The 20,921-nt window shown below is 54.8% G+C and overlaps 7 protein-coding genes across 7 annotated transcripts; 3 read left to right on the plus strand and 4 right to left on the minus strand.

Moving 5' to 3' along the window:
• Window positions 1-116: 116 nt before the first annotated feature.
• On the plus strand, window positions 117-1,565 carry B0T26DRAFT_753210 (RPAP1-like protein; the record flags this gene model as incomplete). The annotated part of the gene is made up of 1 exon (XM_060445638.1): window positions 117-1,565. One exon carries the CDS (start codon window positions 117-119, stop codon window positions 1,563-1,565), a length of 1,449 nt encoding a protein of 482 aa, XP_060294375.1.
• Window positions 1,566-2,264: 699 nt separating this feature from the next.
• On the minus strand, window positions 2,265-3,285 carry B0T26DRAFT_716196 (uncharacterized protein). The gene has a single exon (XM_060442262.1). It carries the CDS (start codon window positions 2,973-2,975, stop codon window positions 2,304-2,306), a length of 672 nt encoding a protein of 223 aa, XP_060294376.1. The 5' UTR covers window positions 2,976-3,285; the 3' UTR covers window positions 2,265-2,303.
• Window positions 3,286-4,391: 1,106 nt separating this feature from the next.
• B0T26DRAFT_677437 (nuclear condensin complex subunit Smc4) lies at window positions 4,392-9,048 on the minus strand (the record flags this gene model as incomplete). The annotated part of the gene is made up of 2 exons (XM_060440102.1): window positions 4,392-4,730; window positions 4,822-9,048. 2 exons carry the CDS (start codon window positions 9,046-9,048, stop codon window positions 4,392-4,394), a joined length of 4,566 nt encoding a protein of 1,521 aa, XP_060294377.1.
• Window positions 9,049-9,446: 398 nt separating this feature from the next.
• B0T26DRAFT_873313 (nuclear pore complex assembly-domain-containing protein) lies at window positions 9,447-11,045 on the plus strand. The gene is made up of 3 exons (XM_060447988.1): window positions 9,447-9,707; window positions 9,781-10,019; window positions 10,085-11,045. The coding sequence occupies exons 1-3, from the start codon at window positions 9,554-9,556 to the stop codon at window positions 10,583-10,585; spliced, it is 894 nt and encodes a 297-aa protein (XP_060294378.1). The 5' UTR covers window positions 9,447-9,553; the 3' UTR covers window positions 10,586-11,045.
• Window positions 11,046-11,883: 838 nt separating this feature from the next.
• On the minus strand, window positions 11,884-14,523 carry B0T26DRAFT_353572 (uncharacterized protein). The gene is made up of 2 exons (XM_060434569.1): window positions 12,094-14,523; window positions 11,884-12,021 (listed from the first exon to the last, which is right to left on the minus strand). The coding sequence occupies exon 1, from the start codon at window positions 14,340-14,342 to the stop codon at window positions 12,120-12,122; it is 2,223 nt and encodes a 740-aa protein (XP_060294379.1). The 5' UTR covers window positions 14,343-14,523; the 3' UTR covers window positions 11,884-12,021; window positions 12,094-12,119.
• A 1,499-nt stretch (window positions 14,524-16,022) lies between these two features.
• B0T26DRAFT_353638 (linker histone H1 and H5 family-domain-containing protein) lies at window positions 16,023-17,807 on the minus strand. Its single transcript, XM_060434570.1, has 7 exons — window positions 17,631-17,807; window positions 17,527-17,553; window positions 17,323-17,345; window positions 17,054-17,181; window positions 16,759-16,991; window positions 16,657-16,708; window positions 16,023-16,494 (listed from the first exon to the last, which is right to left on the minus strand). The coding sequence occupies exons 1-7, from the start codon at window positions 17,715-17,717 to the stop codon at window positions 16,463-16,465; spliced, it is 582 nt and encodes a 193-aa protein (XP_060294380.1). The 5' UTR covers window positions 17,718-17,807; the 3' UTR covers window positions 16,023-16,462.
• Window positions 17,808-18,240: 433 nt separating this feature from the next.
• B0T26DRAFT_353839 (uncharacterized protein) lies at window positions 18,241-19,900 on the plus strand. The gene is made up of 4 exons (XM_060434571.1): window positions 18,241-18,366; window positions 18,602-18,650; window positions 18,716-19,087; window positions 19,555-19,900. Exons 2-4 carry the CDS (start codon window positions 18,638-18,640, stop codon window positions 19,704-19,706), a joined length of 537 nt encoding a protein of 178 aa, XP_060294381.1. The 5' UTR covers window positions 18,241-18,366; window positions 18,602-18,637; the 3' UTR covers window positions 19,707-19,900.
• The last annotated feature ends 1,021 nt before the right edge of the window (window positions 19,901-20,921 follow it).

The following is a 20,921-nucleotide window of genomic DNA, read 5'->3' on the forward strand; positions in this document are numbered from 1 at the left end:
CAAGTGACCCCGCGCCGCCGCATCTCCCTTTCGCCCTGGGCCTTTGACCTTTAATTTTTTTAATCCTTAGCCCATCAGAAGGATATTTCGTGTTTTATTGGGCACGCACGCGCAAGATGGACGTTTCTCTAGAGATTCACGACGTCAAGGAGCGGGCGGTTGGCGAGATAAAACCGCCCAGCTTCCCCACGCCGCCCGCACCGTCCTCGTCGACGGCCAGCGGCTTCCCAGCTCCCAGAAAGCGCGCTTCTGCCTTTAAACAACAGCGCCAAGCCAACTCGCCCGCAAATGGCACACCAAATGCCGCGTCAAATGTCTCGCCAGCAGCGCCTTCGCATAGCCAGCCGGCGAGAACTTCGCGTCCTGCCGAGGACCCAGAGGCTGCCGAGAGGAGGAGGATATCCGAAGAGAATAGAGCGAGGCTCGAATCCATGTCGCCCGAGGAGATAGCCGAAGCGCAGAGGGAGCTCTATTCCGGGCTCGATCCTCGCCTCCTCGAGATACTCCTTCGGCGCGCAAATATTGACGAAAAGCAAAACAACGACCCCTCCCCGTTCGACTTCCCCTCAGCTGCCGAAGACGCGACAATCACACAAACTCCGGCGTCCCCTACCGATCCGCCCGAAATCAGAGTCCAGGCCGCCTCGGAGGCGGCGAGAAGCGATGCAGGCGACAAGGGCGAAACAGCGGCCGTAGCCCCGAACAGGCAGCCGGACAAGGCCGTTGCTGCAAAAAAGAAAAAGAAGACAGTTACCTTTGATGAAGACACAGCGGCGCCGGCAGCACCCCCTCCCGGCTCCTTTCCCGCCGTGTCTGGCCCTCCACGTAAGACGAAAGTCATGTCCGCCCGAATGGCACCCTATGTCGAGGATGAGGACGAAGAGGCAGACCAAGTCGACGCCGACATAGACAAGAACGAAGCAGTCGCTCCGACAAATACAACCCACTTTCCGCAAGCGCCCAAGCTGCCCGACCTCGACCCTTCGGACCCGGACTTCCTCGAAACGCTACACCGGAAATTCTTCCCCAACCTGTCGGCGGACCCGTCCAAGCTGGCATGGATGGCGCCGCTGCCGACGCCCAATTCGACAGCCGACCGCGAGTCGCCCTACTACCCGGGGCAGGAGTCGCTGCCAGTGTCGGTACTACGTTTCGACTTCCGTGGGCGCCTAATTCCGCCGCGCCACAGCCGCGACATCCCCGTCACCAAGGGGCTGCACCATCACGGCGAGGCCCCCGAGGCCGCCGGCTACACCATCCTCGAGCTGGCGCGGCTCGCCCGCTCCGCCGTGCCCGCCCAGCGCTGCCTCGCCTTCCAGACTCTCGGCCGCATGCTTTTCCGCCTCGGTACCGGCGAGTGGGGTATCGGCGCAGGCGGCCGCGACGGCGACGAGGACGACCTCGCGTTTGCGATTTGGCGCGTCTTCAAGGAGGGCAGGGTCCTCGAGAGCCTCGGCGAGGCTGCCGCCATCGAGGGCGGCCACATGAGCAGCAAGGCTTATGCCACCGAGGCGCTGTGGCTGTTTGAGAAGGGCGGCTGGAAGGAGAAGTGGAGGGGGCTGTAAAGTAATGCGATCTCGCCGGATTTTTAATGTGGGGGAAAAGGCTGATGAAAAGCTAGCGGCGAAGATGGCCACGGCGTAGGTGCCGCCTGACGTATATTAGCGTCGCATTGCTATGAGGCATCACGACGTTTGGAATATGTATATACATTGTTGACGGAGTACGGATACACGGTACTGAGTAAGGTAACCAAAGCAACTCTCTTCTTGAGATCGACTACCTCTATATTTATCATGCGCCGAGGAAAGCAAAAGACAAACGCCAACATCTATTTTAAATCCCAGCGGGCCCCCTCCCTCACGCATGGGTGTCCCCTTTGATCGGCGCCCAGAGACCAGACGACACCAACGCGCCATCCGCATAAACACCGCCAACCGCCGCATACTCCCTCACTTTATTCTTCTCTCGCTCCTTGTCCGCATTCGTCAGCCCCGCCAGCCCATCAATCTTATCGTAATACTTGGCCCTGCAGTCGTGCAGCCACAGCCCCATCTTGCGCTGTGTGTCGACTTGGGGCCGCACCATGAACTGATCATACGCCGCCAGCCAGCCCGGCGCCGTCCCCTGCGGGACAAACGGGGCCAGGTCCCGCAGGCGCGGGCGCGGGCGCAGGGCGCCGCCGAACAGCGCGTCGGCGTCGACATTCGTCAGGATGCCGCGCGCGCGCCAGTGCAGGGCGGCGAACGCGGCGAACACCTCGGGCTTGTTGAGGTACTAGAACGCCAGCGCGGCGTCGACCATCATCTGCTGCATCTCGGCGGCGGACTTGCGGTCAGCGCTGCAGCTAGCCAGCTTGTTGTCGACTGTGTGCTGGAACTAGAGGGGCGAGACTCACTGTCATATACGCTGCCTGCCTTCTTGGCCGCCGGGCCGGCGAGTCTGGGATTGTTGCAGTTGTTGTTCCCGACAGGAGTGTCGTCCCTGTCGTAGAACTTTTGGACTGCCCCGATCTTTTCCGCATCCCCGGAGCTCGGGCAGTCTGGAAGGATGTACGGAAGATCGCAGCCTCCGACCCCGGCAACCTTTTCCGTCCTCCGTGCCGAGATGGCCGGGACTGGCCGGGCCTTGGTCGGGCGGCCGCAGAACGGGACACCACAATTCTGCTTGCACCAATCTGAGGATCCTACGCGGATGTTGACGACGCAGCACTTGTTGTAGCAGGTTTTTCCATTGGCGACAGGCATCAGATAGTTTGTGATGAACTTGCCCTTCTGACCGTAGTATGAGGTCGGGTCGTTGAGCGGACGCAGTCCTGCTCCGTAATACTGGAATACGTGATCGCCATTCCACCAGGGCAAGCCGTTCCACCAGCCCACCTTGGCCTGGGTTTCGACGCACTCGTCGATGATATTTGCGGTGCGATCCCAACACTCTTGCAAGTCGGCTTGAAAATCCGTGTGATTATTAGGCATAGCGTCGCTGATGACGTGGATGTAGCCGTTGACGGTGACCTTGTCTTACCCTAGCGAGTATATATAATGTTAGCTAGTAAATATCATAATCCTTCAGCCGGAGTAGACACGGCTAGGCCGCAAGTCTGGAGTGAGAGCCGCGGCAGTCTGTTTGCTATTTGGCTCGTTGCTTTGGCGTTGCTAGTCCAGTAAGCAACTCGCCGCAAATGCGCCGCTCCCCGGACTCAGGAGAGAGAGTGCCAAGAACTTCATGTTGAAAGAGTGACAGAATTCCATGACAAAAGAGTGGGAGAATTTAGAGCGAGAAAAGAGGAACAAGGAAAAGCAGATGGTGAAGTGGGATAGAGATTGTGGAATACTTGTAGGAGGCTTTATACCAGCTATTCTTTTCAAGTGAGGCTTCTTCACTCGGTATAACCCAATGCTTCGTATTTGCTAGCGAGTAACTTTCCAGGATGTGAAAGGCCTCTCTGCCTTGAGGTTGCCCTGAAGGCCTTCTCAGAGGGGGCAATAGCTGTTTGGAATCCCTAATATAGAATCCCAAAGCCCCGTCTCCCTCTCACACAGTCGTCAATTTTAGCACAATTCCCACTGCACTATCCAAGTACCGCGCCAACAGGCTTTCAGGGGATTGTTGGCGCGTGCAAACTCGGGTGTCTGGCGAGGCTTTCTGTCTGCATCGTGGTTGGGCAGCCTGGTGCGCAGCGCCTACAAGTCTCAGCCCCAGCGCAATCTTGGACAAGGCATTATGCAGGTACGGGACTATACCCATTCCCCCAGGTCGCAAAAAGGGCCATGTTACCGCGTCTACAGACTACACCGAACAAATAAACACAGGCTCTCGTAGACCATTGGAGCCCGCCTCAATGATTCCAGTTTGCAGCTCTCTGATTGAGTGTGTGAGGCAGCGACGGTCTGCTTCCGGACCTGAGCTGGGAGGATTGGTGAGGGGGCGGGTGAGGCCGCAATTAGGGGAAAAGGTGGAAAGGAGGCGAATGTATCCCGTAGGCGTTCGTAAACATACCGTGACACGAGGCACAATGCTCAGAAAGGCCACATCCAGCCAAAACACCGCCACTGAAAAAAGTAGAGGATATCGATTTTCAGCGCTAAACAGAAATAGAACAAAATTCAAAGTATCCATTCCATCATTGACAAGAGGGCAGCCAGGATCAGCCAGCCTATCAGGTCAGTCCCTTTCATATATAAAAACACCCCGATATACACCCACCCGTCCACCCACACCCACCAAGCAACCTGCCTGCCGACCCATCACAGACACACTCATACGGCATTAGTTGCGAGACCTAAAAATCAAGCAAGAAAGAAAAGAGCCCCGAAAAATAGCAACGGTAACCTAGAAAGGCACAACCCCGATCCCCGTTTCTTACTTCACGTCAACCCTGGTCTAGATCATCACCTAATCAGCTGCGTGGAGCCCGCATGCTGCTGCTGCTGCTGCTGCTGTTGTTGTTGTTGTTGCTGTTGTTGTTGTTGTTGTTGTTGTTGTTGTTGTTGTTGTTGTTGTTGTTGTTGTTGCTGCTGCTGCTGCTGCTGCTGCTGCTGCTGGCTGTGATTCTGGTTCCTCCCGCGTACATAGTCCCTGTTCTCGATTGTGACGCTCTTGGTCATGTGGCTGACCTTGTACACGCCGACGAGGCGGGCGGCGAGCTCAAACATGTTGTTGCGCAGCGAGATAACAATGAATTGGGCATTCTTTGTGCGCTCCTTGATATAGTTGGCCACGATCGACACCTGCAGTTTCCTGTTAGCATAATCCCCATGCACAAAACGGCTGTCATGTACGGAAATAAGACCGTCATGTCAAGATCAAGGATGTACTCACGTTCCGGAAATCCAGCGCAGCGTCAATCTCGTCCATGACATAAAGCGGCGTCGGCTTGTAGTGATGCAGCGCAAACACCAGCGCCAGGGAGCTCAGCGTCTTTTCGCCACCGGACAAGTTGCTAATATTCTTCCACGACTTCTTGGGCGGCATGACACTGAAGAGGATGCCCTCGCTGAAGGGGTCAAGCGAGTCGACCAGCTCGAGCTCTGCGTTGCCGCCCATCGTGATCATCTGGTACATCTCCTTGAGCCGGAGCGAGATGGTGCTGAACCCCTCCATAAAACCTTCAAGTCGAAGGCGGCGCAGGTCGTCGCAGCGCTTCTTGGCCGCGTCGCGCTGCTCGACAGCCGATGTCAAGTCGGATGAGCGTGCCGCATGCTCCTCGACGCGACGCCGGTACTCGGCCAGCACGCCGAGATCGACGTTGACGTTTTGCGTCTTCTCCTCGAGCGCCGCAATCTCGCCTTTGAGCGTCTCCTTGCTCATGTCCGCGAGTTCGTCCCTTGTGTAGTGGGGCAGCTCCAGCGGGCTGGATCGGCCAGGACCGTGGATGGTCTGGTTGGCGGAATCCTCCACTTCGGCGTCAGCGTCAGCGTCAGTCTGAACCTGGGTATCGGCATCCTCCATGGTCGTGTCCTCGTCCTCGCTCTTCTTGACCTTGGAGACCCTTGCTGACGTGCTGCCTTTTTCCAAATCGTCGACGTTCTGGAGCACCAACTTGGAAAGCTTGTCATCCCAGTAGCGCAGCCGCTTTTGGTTCTCGCCGAGAACTTTTTGGTTTTCCTCGAGCTTGTTGCGCATCTCAATCTCCACGGCGCGGGTGGTATTAAGCTCGGCCGTCTTCTCGTCTAGCTCCGCCTTCATCTCGGCCAGCTCTTGCCTCTTGGCACCCAGGGCCTCCTGAGCCTCCTCCACCTGCGTCTTCAGGTTTTCGGCCTTGTCACCTTGGTTCTGTATTTCTTCCTCAAGCTTCTCCGAATCCCGGATGGAACCCTCGAGCTCCTTCACGGCTTTTGCGTAGTCTTTTTCAAGCTTGATCTTTTGCTTTTCAGTCTTGACCTTCTTCACCTCGGCCTTTGACATGTCCTCGTTCTGAGACGAGGCCTCCTCTTTGAGCGAGTCCACCTTGGCTCTCTGGGTGCGGAGCTTCTCGCCACCGACCTGCATAATCTTGTCTTGCAGGACCTTAATATCGTCCTCGACGCTGGCGGTCTCGTCGTGAAGTTTCTCGACCTCCCGGTTGAGCTTGGCAATTTCCTTTTCTAGGACAACAACTCGATTGTCGTCGGACTTGGAAGGCTGGTGCTCTTTACCGAGTTCCTTAATTCGGCGCTGGGTATCAGCCAGGTTTCTTGCCGAGCTCTCGACCTCGAGGTTGATTTTCTGCAATTTGGTCTCGAGCTTGGGAATCTGTCCCTGGGCGTCACGGAGGCGGCCCTCCAGTTCTCGCTGGCGCTCCTGGAATTCCTGGAAGTTTTGCTCCAGCATATCCCGATCTGCCTCGAGTTTGGATACTTGCTCCTTGTTTGTATCGGGCACCAGCTTCGAAGACATCAAACCCTTCTTGACGGTGCTGCCACCACCAGACATGGTACCTGATTTGTCGATGAGCTCGCCCGCTTCGGTGACCACCCGCCACCTCTTGGCACCGTAGGCGATGCGGTTCGCCTGGGCGAGATCTTTGGCAACCAGTGTGTCCTGGAGAGCGTGGTAGAAGGCCGGGCGGAATCTATCATCCTTGGCCCTTACCAGATCAAACAGGCGCGGCGCATTCTCGGGCGTGGCGATCGGGGAGATGTCGCGCGTCCTCAACTTGTCGAGACAGATGAAGTTTCCACGGCCCAAATTTGTCTTTCTGAGGTACTCGATACACTGTTGGCCGGCCTCGACCGTGTCGGTAACAAAGTTGTCGAGCGCGCCGCAGGCTGTGGAGATGGCGATGTCGTACTTCTGATCAATCGTACCGAGGTTGCCTAGCCGGCCGTGGAATCCATCGATACGGCCCGACTCTTTCATCCGCATCAAAGCGCTGAGAACATTGCCTTGGTTCTGCGTGGCAGATAGGCTCGAACGGGCCTCGTCGGCTTTCTGCCGGGCGTTGGAGAGCTTCGAACGCAACTTAGGCTCGTCTTGTGCAAGCTTTGAAAGCTCGGCCTCGATCTTCTTGGCCTCCTTTTCGAGGCTCGCCTTTTCAGCCTGGCATTGCTTCGTCTTCTCCGTTTTGGCGGTCTGGCTCTCCTCGATAGCGAAAATCTTGGCTTGCAGCTCCTCCAGAGCAACAGTGCCAGCATTCGCCTTTTCCTTAAGGATAGTCATCTCGCTCTCGGCAACGGCAATTGCAGATTGCTTCTGATTGATCTTCTCGTTCCATGGCTCGAGCGACTTTTGCTTGGCAGCAATCTGGTCGGAAAATTTCTGCGTCTTGCCCTTTAGGCTGTCTCGGATGGTGGCCAGCTCTGCTTCCTCCTCCTTGATTTGTTGTTCAAGCGAGGCAATCTCTTGAGCGCGCCTTTCGACTTCTTCCGTGCACTGCTCAATAGTCTCATCCGCCTCGGCAGCCGAGTTTTCGGAGTTGGCGATGGCCTTCTCCAACTTCTTGCGCTTGTCTGTGAGGAACTTTTTCTTCTCCTCAAACTTGACGCGCTCCTGGTCGAATTTGGTCATCTCCTTGATCAAACTCTGCGTCTCTTTTTCCTGCGCCTCGCACTCTTTGCTGCCCTTGGAGAAGGCTTTCTCGAGGTGCTTGATCAGTTTCTCGCTCCCATTGTGCTTCTCAAGTTCGGCGTCGAGCTGTGTTTGCATCTGGCCAATAGCTTCCTCCGTAACAGCAATGTTGTCGTCGCATTCGCTGATGTACAGCTGATACAGTGCTGACTGCTTCATGGCAAGCTCGTTCTCGTCGCGGACAAATGCAAGAGCCGTGTTTTTCTTGTCCTCGAGGCTGTTCCTCTCCTTCTCGACATGCTGGACGCGACCGCTTTTCTCTTGGCAAATATCATTGAGAGCTTCCACGTCGGCAGCCGACTCCTCGATGGGTGCTTTGTATCTCGAGGTACCGATGATATCTTCGAGATACTCTAGAAGGCCGTCCTCGTGTTCGTTTCCTGCCTTTGGCTTCATCTGGGCAATGGATTCGACTTCGCCCTGCAAGATCAGGAAGCGCTTGTGATCCAGATCGACGCCCCGATCGCGTAGCAAGGTGGTGACAGTTGTGAAGTTGGAGCTCCTACCGTTGATGTAGTACTGGCTAGAACTGTTCTTGAAGGCCTTGCGCGATATGACGAGATTGGAGTCGGGGATAATCTCGTGGCCGGCGCCACCGGGAAGGTCCATGACTTCCTGGAAATGGACAGCTACCTCGCAGTACTCGAGGTCCGGGTACTGGGCCGAGTTGTGGATGAGGGCTGAGATCTTGCCCTGTCTCATCTTGCTGGCGCGGAAACCAAAGACAAAGAGCAGCGAGTCGATGACGTTGGACTTCCCAGAACCGTTGGGGCCAACAACAGAGGAGAAGGAGGCGTGAAAGGGTCCAACCTCCTGCCGACCAGCGTAGCTCTTGAAGTTGGTAAGGATGAGATATGTAATGACGATGCGCGCCTTGGGGCCTGTGTCCTCGATGACTGGAATGGCCATGGTGCGCGACTTGAGCATGATGTCCATGGGCTTCTCAAGGATTGTGTCCATGGCCTTGACAGGCTTGCTGGCTGCCAGAACCGTCTCGTCCGCAGGCCGCAGCTGCAGGTTTATCGTTGTGGCGGTGATATCAGCAAGGGGCGTACTGTGCAGCTCTGACGACTCTGGAGAAGCGGACTGGTGGGGGGTGGGGAGCGGCGGCTGCAGGTCGGGTGTGGCGGCCTTGGACGCGCGCGGCGCAACGCTCTTTCGCTTCCTCGGCGACGACTTCTTTGCCGGCAAGTCGGGCTCGGCCGTCATGGCCGTCTGGTCTGGATCGAATATCTCGCTGGGCTCGAGGCTGACGTCGGGGGGCGGCGCTATGCTGTTCTTCTTGGCACGCGTGCGCGGTTTGGGAGTCGCGGAGGCTTCGGTCATAGTCTTCCTCCTTCCGGCTTGAGTAGAGCGACGCGGGCTGGTGGCCCGGGCGGGCGTAAAGTCGTCTTCGCTGTCGTCGGCGACTTTAATGGTCGCGTCTGCAATTTCGTCATCTGATGAGTCGACGACAGCAGTGCGCCGGGCCGCGGCGCGGCGCGTCGGTCGCGTCGACATGGCGGGCGAACGGCAATTGCGGAGGGAGAAAATAGAAAAAAAGAGAAAGGAATTCGCCAATAAATTAAAGATTGGCAAAACAAAAGGCTGTACCCGTATATGGCGGTTTGAAAAGGTGGGCTAACGGGCGGCGTGTGGTGCGAAATGCAGCCAGCATGGGCAGGAGCGAGTGTGGACTTTGCAAACGGGCAGCACACCGGGCGGGAGATCACCCCGCTGTGATTCTGTGTTGACATTGAGAGTTTGTAAACAAAGCAGCCACAAAACAACGCCACTTCCGTGCACCGCCACGTGCAGTCAAAGTCGCGCGTCACGGTCTCCCGTGACCAAGCGCCTGGTAAGTGAATATTTATGCGCCAATCGGGAATAGATGGAAGCTACTCTGTAGCTCCCGATTTGTCGCGTCCCCTGCACCTCCACAACTAATAACAGTGCCAATTCGAACTTCAGTCCCTAGCTTCACCACGTCGACTGACATGCGCTCCCGAGCGCCGCCCGCCACACAATGATTGACTTTACCATTTTCCAGGCGGCATTCCCCATAGACGGGCCATACCCGTACAATCAAACTGGCGTGCGCTCCATTGAAACCTTTCGCAAGTCATTCGACGGCGTCCTGTTCATCGATCGCGTGCTCAAGGCGCTCGACATTGGCGATGGTAGGCCAACGCCCGACTTGCTATCCAAGCCCCTCCTCCCTCCAGTTCGTCGCTAACAGCTATGTTGTCACAGGGAAAGTATACCCCCCAAAGGGCGAAAATGCTCTGCGCACCCTACATCGCCAGATTTGCGAGAGCAAGGTCTCTTCACACCATAAGCTATCAGTTTTATTCTACTTGCTGCTCGACTTTGACGACGTCCGTGGCGGCCGTTCTCTCCTCGCCGGCGCCCTTGCTGAAGAATCAGGACTGCCCCAGACTTATCAGGTCCTTATGAGAGGGTTGTGGCATATGGATCGCAAGGAGTTCAAGGTGTGTATTGTCCCAGTGTCCATTCACGAAATGGGGAGCTTCGTGCTGACAACATCGCACACCAGTTTGCTCTCGAGCATCTTGCCCATCCTTCGCTACCTCCTTCCGAGTTTGCCGACGACATCATCATCGCCCTGGTTCGCCATGCTGTGGGTCATGACTACAGCCTGCCGTTAGCCTACTACCACACCATTCGGCCTATATTCAAGAAGGCCGAAGCGCTGGATCTCCTCTTCGGCGCACTGGCGCGGACCAATGTCATAGAAGCACTTTATTTCTTGCGCGCGTATCCCGATCACATCCGTCAGCAGTTGTTCGAGAGGCTCGTGTCGTCCGTCCTTGACCACCCCCAAGCCGTCGGCCCCAGGGGCAGGGAGCTTGTAAGTTTGCCGCTCAGTAGCGCCGAGGAGAAATGGCTGCAAGACTATCTCACGGCAGGCGACGGGAAAAAGTCTAAGAACGCAAAACCCGTCACCCAGATGAGACAGATTGTCACGGGCCGGGTTCGTGGGTCCCTCACATTTGGTGAGCCCGGTGGGCAGGTCTACTCTGCCAGGGCACGGTAAGAGAATTTGGTTCATGGTGTCGTTTAGCAGAAAGATCACAGCGACGGCGTTTAGTTGTTATTTAGAGTGCTTGCATACCGGAGACATTCCAGAGTGAGGGTTTCTCCCGCTCATCTTTTGCTTTTCGGGGGCACTGGCCAGCAGTTGCCAAATAAGTTACCGACGGTGGTCTTGTCTAGACCTGGCTTGCTGGACTATTAAGTCGGGATCGGGATAAGCTTCGTCCTTGGTCTGGCCATAACCCAACATGGGCTGTATGTGAAGGTAGAAGTTCGGAATATTACACATGGGGCAGCCTAGCATCCCCCATGGTCGACTTGGCTGTTAGGGGCGTTAGACGGCCCTCTTGTGTTTGGCGGTGACTTGTATGTACAAGGTTCGTATACTCGACAAGTTTTACACCGTCTTTCAGTCGTAAACCATCCCCATAGGGTAGAGCAATTTATGAGGTGAGAACGTGTGAGATAACATAAATAATTTTTGAGTTTATTGCCAAAAACGAAGAAGTGAAATAAAAATCTCAGCAGGTGATATTCTAGGCCTCGTCAATTGTACTACTGACGCGAAAAAACTTAGTATGCTTACTTTAACAATACTAAGGCCTTCACAATGTAGGTTCGTTTACACAACGATCATTCACACGAGACACAAATAACCTACCTCGGTTGTGGTGCAAAATGTAAGTTTATTTTAGATATCCCACAGAATAAATTAGGCAAGTAAGATACCAAACTATATTATTGGACAATTAAGATAACGGCCTATGTGATCTCAGAATAGTTTCCATCAGTGATATTTGCGATAACTTCAAACAAATTGGGTATTTCAAGGTAATATGTCCAATATTCTCATAACTGCTTATCCCAAACACCAACTCGATCAGGCCACCCGAAAACGTTCCATGGCTTTTTCATAGTTACAACCACAAGTTCAGAGATATTTTACCTTGGCTACCTTGATATCCAGGTAGAGCAGGACTTCAAAATGAGAAAGATATATCCCGCTACCCTCTATATACACACCCCTGGAAACCAGACTTGTATAAATTCAGCCAAGTACATGGGGAATTACCCCAGGGTCGTTTACATATATATAGAGTCTAGGTTTCTCATATATCCATCGTCCAAGAAGTGAGAGGGTTAACATGCACCACGATGTCCTTCTTGTACCTTTTCGCCTGCCATATGAGCGCACAAGCCACACCGTCACACACGCGCACACACCCTCACACCCACTAATATGCTCTATTCCCGACAATTCTTCCAACACTGGTTGCCGTGAAGTGCCTACACAACAAGCCTACCACTGCGATTTATCAAATACAATGCCATGATCATTTCTCGCGCTGCTTCCCTCCGCTTCGAATAAACCCAATCCTACCCAACCCAAGTCTATGACAGGCTCGTCAATAAATGCCCAACAGTCGTGGCCACCTACTATACCGTCTCACATTTATTCACATTTTAGAAAACATGCAGACGCAAACGGGAACAGGCAGGCAGGCTCACCCGCATACATCACTGCAAACCTCATTTTACCCCGAGGGAGCCACCTTTTCGTACTCCCCCCTGAGCGCATCGACCTCGCGCTGCAGTGCGGTAAGATCCGCCAAAATATCATTTACAGCCGTCGCATCCTGAACTTCTCGCTGGAGCCCATATTCTTCTCCTCCTTCGAGGCCCGGTTCTTCCGCCAGTGTCTCGCTGAGGATACGCACACTGTCGACGCTTGTCCTCCGGGCGGCCGGCGGCAGTGGAGGCGGCGCCGATACCGTTACATGTGACGAATAGGCTAGCTGTCCATCGACACTGCTGCGGCTGCTGCCACGTGCCCTAGGCGGCGGCGGCGGTGCCATTGTCGACGGCTGCGAAGCAGAACTGCCATCTTTTGCGCGGCCGCCCACCCGCCGAGAGGTCGCATCAAAAGAGGAGACGCTCGACGGTCTTTTGGAGCGGACAGATGCGTTACGCGCGGGTGGTGGAGGTGGGGGGGATAGCTTGCTGATGTGGCTATGGCTAGAAGGAGGTGTCGGTAGGTTGGGAATATCTGAGGAAGAAGCAATGGAAACTACGCTATATACTGGTTGGCCGCCGGCGTTCCCTGCCTCGGTATCCTTGTCCGAAGGCGACGACAGGCTACCGGGCAGCGGCGAGAACTCGGACGTGTCTAAAGGACTCCGATCTTGGGCGCCAGATATGGAGGCCAAAAAACCCGTAGCCGATGGAGAGGCAAAGGAACTTGAGGCGCGAGAGGCGTGCGCTGGCCGCCGGGGCGGTGGTGGCGCCGGTGCATGGACACTAACACGGAGGCTAGAAGAGCGGGACCTGACGGAATCTAGCGAGGACCGCCTCATGGATTGGTCTGTATCGTCTTGTTGAGCTGCTGATATCACTGCCGGAGTACTAGCCGGAGTAGAAATCCTGCTCTCTGGCCGCCCATGGGGTTGCCGTCTTGGTGGCGGCGGAGGCTTCTTAGGCGTTGGTGACGATGCACCAGTAGCGGTCGACGCCCCAAGAGAGGCATTTGGAGGCGTCGGTGGCCGTGGAGGCTGAGAGGCGATTACTTCGGGCTCGACATCCAGTTCGGGAATCTTGCCAGCTGCTTCGCGATCAAATATACTTTCTGCTACGTCGTCGGAGAAAAATATCTCGGGTGCAGGGGGCAGCGGCTTGTTGACATTAGAGGAAGCAGGCTGCTGTAGTCTGGAAGGCGACGCGAGGGGCGAGGTAGCCGATCGGTTCAGCTGGTTTGATAACGAAGACGAGGGCCCAGCAACACCATCTGTGCCCCATGTCTGACTTCGATCCTGGGCCTTGACCTCTGGCTTTATTAGCTTCCCGTGACGAGAGCTCGGAGGCGGAGGCTTTTTTCTTAGTGTTGTCGGAGGTTGCAATTTTGGCCGGGGACCGCCAATCAGGCCGTGCTGGTCATCCTCAATTTCTGGTTCCGATATCTCGTGTGAAGTACGCGGCGTATCCTGGACGGGGGGTGCGGCATCGAAAATCGATTGGCGTGAGACAGAAGAAGTATCGGCCGTGCTTGCCCCATCGCCCGCAAACGTTGTCGACGGCGCCACCTGCAGTATGGGTGCCGGCATCAACCCCGGCGAGGATGCAGCAGCCGGGGATGAACCCGGATTGCCGGCCTGGCCTGTCAACAGCAGGCGTCTAAACGCATCCACGTCCAATGAGCCTTTTATTGCCGGCACTGCGCCCGAGCCGTGCTCCACGTCTCTCTGCCCTAGCTCAAGGTTCTGCAGCGTCTTCTGGAAAGGATTCGGTGGCGGTCCATGTGATTGTGATGATAGTTGGACCCCTTTGGACCACCCGTCGGTAGCGCCGACTGGCGCAACGTAGCCGAAGGGGCCCCGAGACTCATCGTCATCGTCGCTGGAAGTGCTGTCGTCTTGGCTGTCCCTCTCGGCGGGAGGAAGGCCATCGGGCACGCCAGCCGACTCAGGCGATGACGGCGGCGGCGACTGTACCCGGACCTTCTTCACAACCTTTGGTTTCTGAAAGCTCGTTGCCGGCGGGGGCGGGGTTGATTGTTGTCCGAGAGACTGCAGCTGACTTCGGAAAAGGTCACTGGACGGCAGCGAAGGAATTGAGGCGGAAGCCAAAGGTGTCTCGGGGGGGTAACCGTCAACAGCAGGCGAAAGAGTAGGAACTGGGACGGCCGTAACGGAAGCGACGGAAGGGACAATCGCAGCTTTGCGGCGGAAGGGGTTGTTGGAAGCTAAGGACGACGGTTGGGCCATAGCTCGGAACTTTGGACTGGCAGCCCGAGGACGACGACGACAACGACGACGGTAAGACTGAATGGGCGAGCGATTGGATTGACGAGACGGCGAGCACACGGCAATGTGCTTTAGCTAGTAACCCATTCTCGACAGGCGCACGCTTTGTCCCTGCTTCTTCGCATTCGACGCGCTTTTGTTGCCTCGCGCGGGGTCTGTGAGGCGTACGTAAGGCGTGAAGGAGCAGAGCACAGGGGTCCAAGGTACAACCTAAGCCAGGTACGCAAGTGCCCACAATGTAGGGGAAACACGGCTGGTATGCTCCGAGCACGGTCTGCAAGATGACGGGCAGGACGGCCGGCTTACAAGCTAGCCAATCGATAAATGGTTTCGCCCGTCACTAATCACGGTCAAACTCGACAGGAAGATGGCGGCACAGAATATCAATGTCGTCGTTTACTGCGGCGTGCCACGGGCATGGACGGGAACGGTGGATGCCGTTGGGAATTTCGGATCAATCGGCGGGGTTTGGGCAGATACCCGTTCTAGATGCTAGGTCGGGCTAGAACCCCCCCTCCCCCCCACCTCAGCCAATTCAGGACCACCAATCCATCCAACTGGGCAGCAGCTCTTTGTTGCGAGACCCCGAAAATCAACGGGGATGGATCCTATCTCCCCACTTGATCGCGACCGCGGGTACCGAAGCTTCCTACGAACATCCCTAACGGCTGGCAGAATTTATTGACGGGCCTAAGGTTCAAATGGCTTTGGTGGCCACCTAGGTAGGGCTTATCGTTTACCTCGTTGCCCGATACGCACGGGCCAGTTCGAGCTTTGCTGCCTTACCTGCCTTCGAAAGCCTAGGAATAGGGAGGGGGTGGGTTTAGGATGGAATGCTCTGGACAGGGCACTATTAAGGTACCACCTATAGGTCACTTACACGCCTCGCTCTCCAGGAAGGGGTCAGACTGGTTTGTTTTTCACGCAGCGACAAGAGTGAATGGAGATTGAAGCTGCCTGCCTAGCTGCCAAAAATCAATCAGGTATCCTTACCAACAGAGCAGCCTATTTAAGTCACGTTCGCACTGGAAAATTTCTACAGCTTCCAGCGACTCGTGAGAAGTGCGGCATGAGCAGACACCCCCATCAGGAGAACCCGGCGAAACCGGCTCTCGATTCGAATTACGTGTCTGGGAAAAGAACCGGTCATCGTGACACGCAATCAAGGGTGCAAAATGGAGCACATCTGCAGTCGCAATAGCCATCATTACCTATCTAAGCTACGGTAGATATGTCAAACGCTTCAAAGGAACAAGAACGCCAGGTAGGCGGGGAGCAGCCGCCGTGCATGGCCGAAACGGCGGAGGTTGGCAAGCGAATCCGAGGGCCCATCATCGAGCCACACGGGTCAAGATATCGCGACCATAATGTGCATCCCGTAAAAGCTGAAACCAAGGCTCTTGTTTGAAGGTACGAGCACGTGATCCTCTTCTTAAAAAAAGTGAGCACAGAAGGGCGAAAGGGTTGAAGAAAATAGAGAGAGGTGGGAAGAGGAAGAAGAGGGGGGAGACAACGAGGTAGGAAAATTCAGCCAGAGAAAAAAAAAAAGAAATCCGCAAGACAAGAAAAGACGTAAACAAGCCGCAGCCAAAGCGCGCAGCCCTCGCGAACCTGAAAAATCTGCGACACACAAAACGGGCCGAAAAGACACGAAAATGCAAAAACAAAGGATAAAATGGTCAGTCAAATGAAGAAATAATCATAATTCGAACCCGTCATCCATTGGTATAATTACAAATCCCTGTCCCCGGGGTCCCCCCCAATTCTAGGCCGCCTGAATCGACTCGCAGTCGCGCGAAAAAATGCCAACGCCCACCAAGTCCCACCCGCCAGCTCAGCCTCTGGGAAGAATCCGAGGTATCTCAAGTAAACACAAAATGTGAGACGTGAGCAAGTTGCTTCATAGAACGGCCGCAGAGACAGGCGTGCCTGCCAAGTCATATTCCCGCGCACATTCATCACAAAAGATGCCCCCCAACCAAAACCCAAAAGCTAGACAAAGCCTGAAGTGAGAGCGCGCGTGCCCTATGCACCCAGTTCCCCAATGTTCCCAGATACCGTAACGCCATTCGAAGAAGCCATCACATCACATTAGAAGAGAGAAAAAAGACACCAAGAGATGGTCAGCAGAAGGTCGAGCCTCATGCCGCAGCAGCAGGCGCTTCAGCCTTCTCTGCCGCCTTCTTTGGTGTCTTCTCCTTTTTGGGAGCAGCCGCCTTCTTTGGCGCAGCCTTCTTCGCAGGCGCCGCCGGCTTAGCTGTAGACTTTGCGACACGGCCAGACTTGGTCTTGGTCAGGACTGTGGGTTTCTCAACAACAGCAGGAGCCTAGTAAACGTTAGATTGCGTTGCGGCCTTGGGCGGGGTGAGCCACAAACCTTCTTGGGAGCGGCCACTTTCTTCTCCTTCTTGGCAGCAGGGACAGCCTTCTTCTCCTTGGGCTCCTTCTTCGGCGCGGCCTCCTTCTTGGGAGCAGCGGCCTTCTTGGGCGCGGCAGCCTTCTTTTCCTTGGGTTCCTTCTTCTCCTTGGATTCCTTCTTGGGAGCCGCTGCCTTCTTTGGCGCGGCGGGCTTGGCAGCCTTCTTGGCGAGCTTGGTGCCGCCGGAAGCACCTGTTACAGGTTAGCATGCGTGAAAAGCGAGGATAGGTCGCGCAATGCGTGACGTGTCATACCCTTTGGTTGCTCGAAGAGGCCCTTGTCGACACCAGTCTTCAGGGCCTTGTTGAAGAGCGAATCGAACATCTTGTCCGTGACGGTGATGGTGTTGTTGGCGCGGACATACTTCTTCAGAGATTGCCGACTAAAAATATGCGGGTTAGCAGGTGAAATCGTAAGAAACAGTCATCACAGTGTGAAACACCATGAGATGATGAGTGGGGAGCGAAGCATCATGGGAGATACAGTGCTACCCATGGAGGGAGGCGGAATTGCAGTGTCTTACCTAGAGCCGTTACGGTCCTTAAGCTAGTACGCGGGATGAAGAGTTAGTACATTGATTGACATGGACGGAAGGAGGCGGATACAGAGCGGTAGCGAGACACGTTCGCAGACTCAATCACACATGTCTTGCACCGCTGTCTGCGTTTACCGACCGCGTGGGTCTTGAGGCGCAATACGCCGGAAGAAAAGGGACGGGAATAAATACCGCAACAATGGCGTCGGTGATCATGTCCTAATAAATGTTAAACACTGACGGATGATGCAAAAACAAAAACAAAAAAAGAAATCCGGGCGGTTCTGTGTGCATACCTGATACGAGCCATGGGTGCTCGCGGACTTGGCCTTGGGAGCAGTAGCAGCGCCCTCGGTCTTGGTCTCGGTCTTCTTGGGAGGCATCTTGATTGTTTGTTGTTTGGTTATGGGGTGAAGGCTTGATATTGAGTAGAGTTTTTGAGATGAAGTGGATGGGCTTGGGCGGGTAGCTGAATACTATGAATCGTGTTTAATCCGTGGTGAGAGGGAACCGGGAGCAAGAGGGTGGGTGGCCATTCGCGCTCGAAGAGGAGAGCCCGGGTGTTTATATATGGGAGGCGGGGGTGTGGTCCTGCTCCTGGAGTGATTGTGCTGATTTGCGCCCGCGCCTGGCCTTGGCTGCCCGCCCCGGAGCTCCCAGACCTGGGACGAGCTCAGAGCTGGGCTGCAGCACAGCTTTCCGGGGGCTAAGCTCGCGGGCGGGCGGGTGGGCTGGTGGTGGCATGGCCCGTGCTCCCCACTAAAACAGCGCTGAAGTCTGAAAAGCAACCGGGGCTTGCTGTCGTCCACCGCAGGCTCGGGACCTCATTGGAGTGAGTTGGCATCATCCATTCCATAAAAGCATGGCATCAACGCCGCATCACGGAAACCCGCGCGCCATGGACGAGACAACAAGAGGTGTGGCAGCTCAACCTTAGCCCGGCTTTCGGTCTGCCCAACGTTTTGCGTGGCTAACAATGTGCCTCTTCGCCATTTCATTCGTTCACCGACCAGACTGCGAACATCTTGTCCCGTGTGTTTTTCCTCTTGTTTCACGTAGGCAGCTGCCCGACCCGACTCACTCGCCTCTTCCCTTCCCTCATCCCCCTTTCTCCCCACCTCACACGCGCACATTTACCCTCAGTGCTCACGCCTAGCCACCTTCTCACACGCCACGCCGTAACCCGTTGCACCATCCCATCCAATCCCATGTGCCACATAATAAAAATAAAGTCGCGGTGCCTAGGTATAGGTAACTAATTAGCTAGCTAACGGTTATTGCTCGAACGAACCTTATCTCTATAATGAACGGTTTAGGTAAATGCACCAACAGCCTCATCTAATTCGCACTTTAATTGTCCATTTGATTGACTGACGGATTGTGGCTATGACGGCCGTGACGACGATGTTGCTCGCAGCGAGTGAGTGTTCGGGAGGGCGGCGCGCAGTCGTGCCGCGTTGGCTTCGATCACTTGCCGCCCCGATTTCTGCGCTTTCCCCCTTTGGGTGGTTCGTTAAATCGGAAACGACAAAAAAGTCACAACACAACCTTTTTCTAATTGGCCAGTTCAACAACAAGTCATCCACTTTGTACCTGTTGTTCAATCATGCGCACCCCGCCATCGCAGGTGCACGCTGCCCTCGCCCTCTGATCTCGAGCTCTCCCCGTCCCCCATCTGCTCCATGGCCCAACCTACCTCTGCTTCTCTCGTTTCTTGTCGTTTGCGGCCCTCCCACAAAAATCCCGTCGACGGGTGCGTGACCTTTTCTATCCCGATTTTTGCCCAATTTTCTCGTGTCAAGACGGAGCTAAACTTGCTCGGATATTCTGCCGTGGTCGTAACCGTGAGACGCCTTGTCGATGTGGATTTCATGCACGTCGGTTTGCTCATCTCGTCGCGCTCGATTGAAAAGGAGGCCTCGAGGCGCATCTCAGATTTCACGCCCACAACCCCTGCTTCACATGATCAAAGGGCATTATTCGTGATCGGCGCAATTCTAGCCTTCTTTTCGTCTACTTTATTTCGGGATTGGGGCTCTTTTCAGGGTTCTTTTCTGCCCATACGTCCAAAGTCACGTCTGATGTTGTTTTGAATCGTCGCGAAATGTTTTCGTGAAGCTATCCACATCTTAGCCACATTCCCTCTTTTCTCGCACCATCGCACAACGTCAGTCATTTTAGAGTTACTAATGCCGATGAACCATGAAATTGGACCATCAGATACGTTTAATCGTTTTTTGCATGTCTGTTTTCTCGCGAGAGAATGCTGTCCAGTCAGGCCTAGCTGCGTCGCCAAAGTTGATGTCGTGGTCGAACTCCGTCTCCCCGCCCAACCACGACCCGTATCCATGGTCCGCCAGCGAATACTATAAGCATCGGACTATGAAGTGTGAATGATATGCGCACATTTGCACATTAGCGGGACTTCTGTGCTTTCTTTATTGTCCCTTGTTTCTTCACGATACTGTTGCTGCTGATGGTTGTTAACAAGCATCTACCAATTCCCTTTGGTTGGATCTTGGGGCCCTGTCATTTCTCCGCCCGCACTTGCTAATCGTCACTCTGGGCACCAATCATCCCACCAAACACAAAATCCTAGCTGCATTTTTTTGTCAATTCATCATCGAGCCATTTTCTCAGCTTTCTACTTGTTCTTCAGCGTCCATGAATGCCGTGGATGGCGACGCATCTATCGAGCATTGTCCCCCCCACCTAGGTTGTTTCGCGACCGTCCACTGCGCCCCATTTATACGGCCTATTTCACGACCGTGAATTTGCAACATGGTTGGGCCATCTCACCAGCCCAACGTATGTTTGACCCTGGCTACCAAAATAGAACATCGGTGGTTTAACTCGATGATAGTTTGGTTGGATTCGGGGCCACGTGTAATGCAATATTCCGGATAGGGGGTAGTAGAAACACGCTGACAGCCGCAAAAGTTTTGTCATTGATGATTTGACATTTTGCTCAAATAAGTCTTAGCTGCCCAGACGGGTCTTGTCCCATTCCTCGCTGGTTCGGGAGAATCCTGCAATCCCGCCCTTTTTGCCAGCTCCACTCAGACCACAGGTCCGAAGTCTCGTCCCTCCCGACCTTTGGCCTACTAAACCCCGTCCTCTCTTTGCTCTGTGTCAGGATAGCGGGGTATTTTACTTCAGGACCGGCCTTTCCTCCAGCCACCCACAACAGACGAGGACCTTCTCGGCCCAAGGCCACATGCTGACGGCTTCTACAGGCCTGTAACCCCGAAGCTCAGCTGGCTGCTCTCTCGGTTCTCTTGTTGTTCCTTCGCCAGCGTACACTTCACGGTGTATGTGTATCATTAAGCAATGTTTTCCCTGGATCCAAGGTCAAGAGAAGAATGCCTGGCTGGGAGGGCAGCAAATTCTATGTCTCTCTCTCTCCTTGTGTTGGCGGCGATATATAAGCAATTTAAAGACCTGCTTTCTCCTCGACCAAGTAAACCCAAATACTTTCTCAATGTGAAGTTTTCTTCTCTATTCCTAACCATTGTGCTACGAAAGTAAAATAATTGAACTCTTCCGCAAGTTTCCACAATTGTGTGGGGTTCTAGGTGCTGGGGCAT

Source organism: Lasiosphaeria miniovina (genome assembly GCF_030549165.1).
Source record: "Lasiosphaeria miniovina strain SMH2392-1A chromosome Unknown B0T26scaffold_5, whole genome shotgun sequence".
Lineage (NCBI taxonomy): Eukaryota > Fungi > Ascomycota > Sordariomycetes > Sordariales > Lasiosphaeriaceae > Lasiosphaeria > Lasiosphaeria miniovina.

Excerpts from the sequence above, each read along its gene's own strand:
- B0T26DRAFT_716196 (XM_060442262.1), bottom strand. The coding sequence starts at position 2,975 with ATGCCTAATAATCACACGGATTTTCAAGCCGACTTGCAAGAGTGTTGG.
- B0T26DRAFT_873313 (XM_060447988.1), top strand. The coding sequence starts at position 9,554 with ATGATTGACTTTACCATTTTCCAGGCGGCATTCCCCATAGACGGGCCA. Across the intron at positions 9,708-9,780 it reads GGCGCTCGACATTGGCGATG|GGAAAGTATACCCCCCAAAG; the intron begins GTAGGCCAACGC and ends ATGTTGTCACAG. Across the intron at positions 10,020-10,084 it reads TGGATCGCAAGGAGTTCAAG|TTTGCTCTCGAGCATCTTGC; the intron begins GTGTGTATTGTC and ends ATCGCACACCAG.
- B0T26DRAFT_353572 (XM_060434569.1), bottom strand. The coding sequence starts at position 14,342 with ATGGCCCAACCGTCGTCCTTAGCTTCCAACAACCCCTTCCGCCGCAAA.
- B0T26DRAFT_353638 (XM_060434570.1), bottom strand. The coding sequence starts at position 17,717 with ATGCCTCCCAAGAAGACCGAGACCAAGACCGAGGGCGCTGCTACTGCT. Across the intron at positions 17,346-17,526 it reads TCACCGACGCCATTGTTGCG|CTTAAGGACCGTAACGGCTC; the intron begins GTATTTATTCCC and ends CCCGCGTACTAG. Across the intron at positions 17,182-17,322 it reads AAGGACCGTAACGGCTCTAG|TCGGCAATCTCTGAAGAAGT; the intron begins GTAAGACACTGC and ends GCATATTTTTAG.
- B0T26DRAFT_353839 (XM_060434571.1), top strand. Across the intron at positions 19,088-19,554 it reads CACAAAAATCCCGTCGACGG|ATACGTTTAATCGTTTTTTG; the intron begins GTGCGTGACCTT and ends TTGGACCATCAG.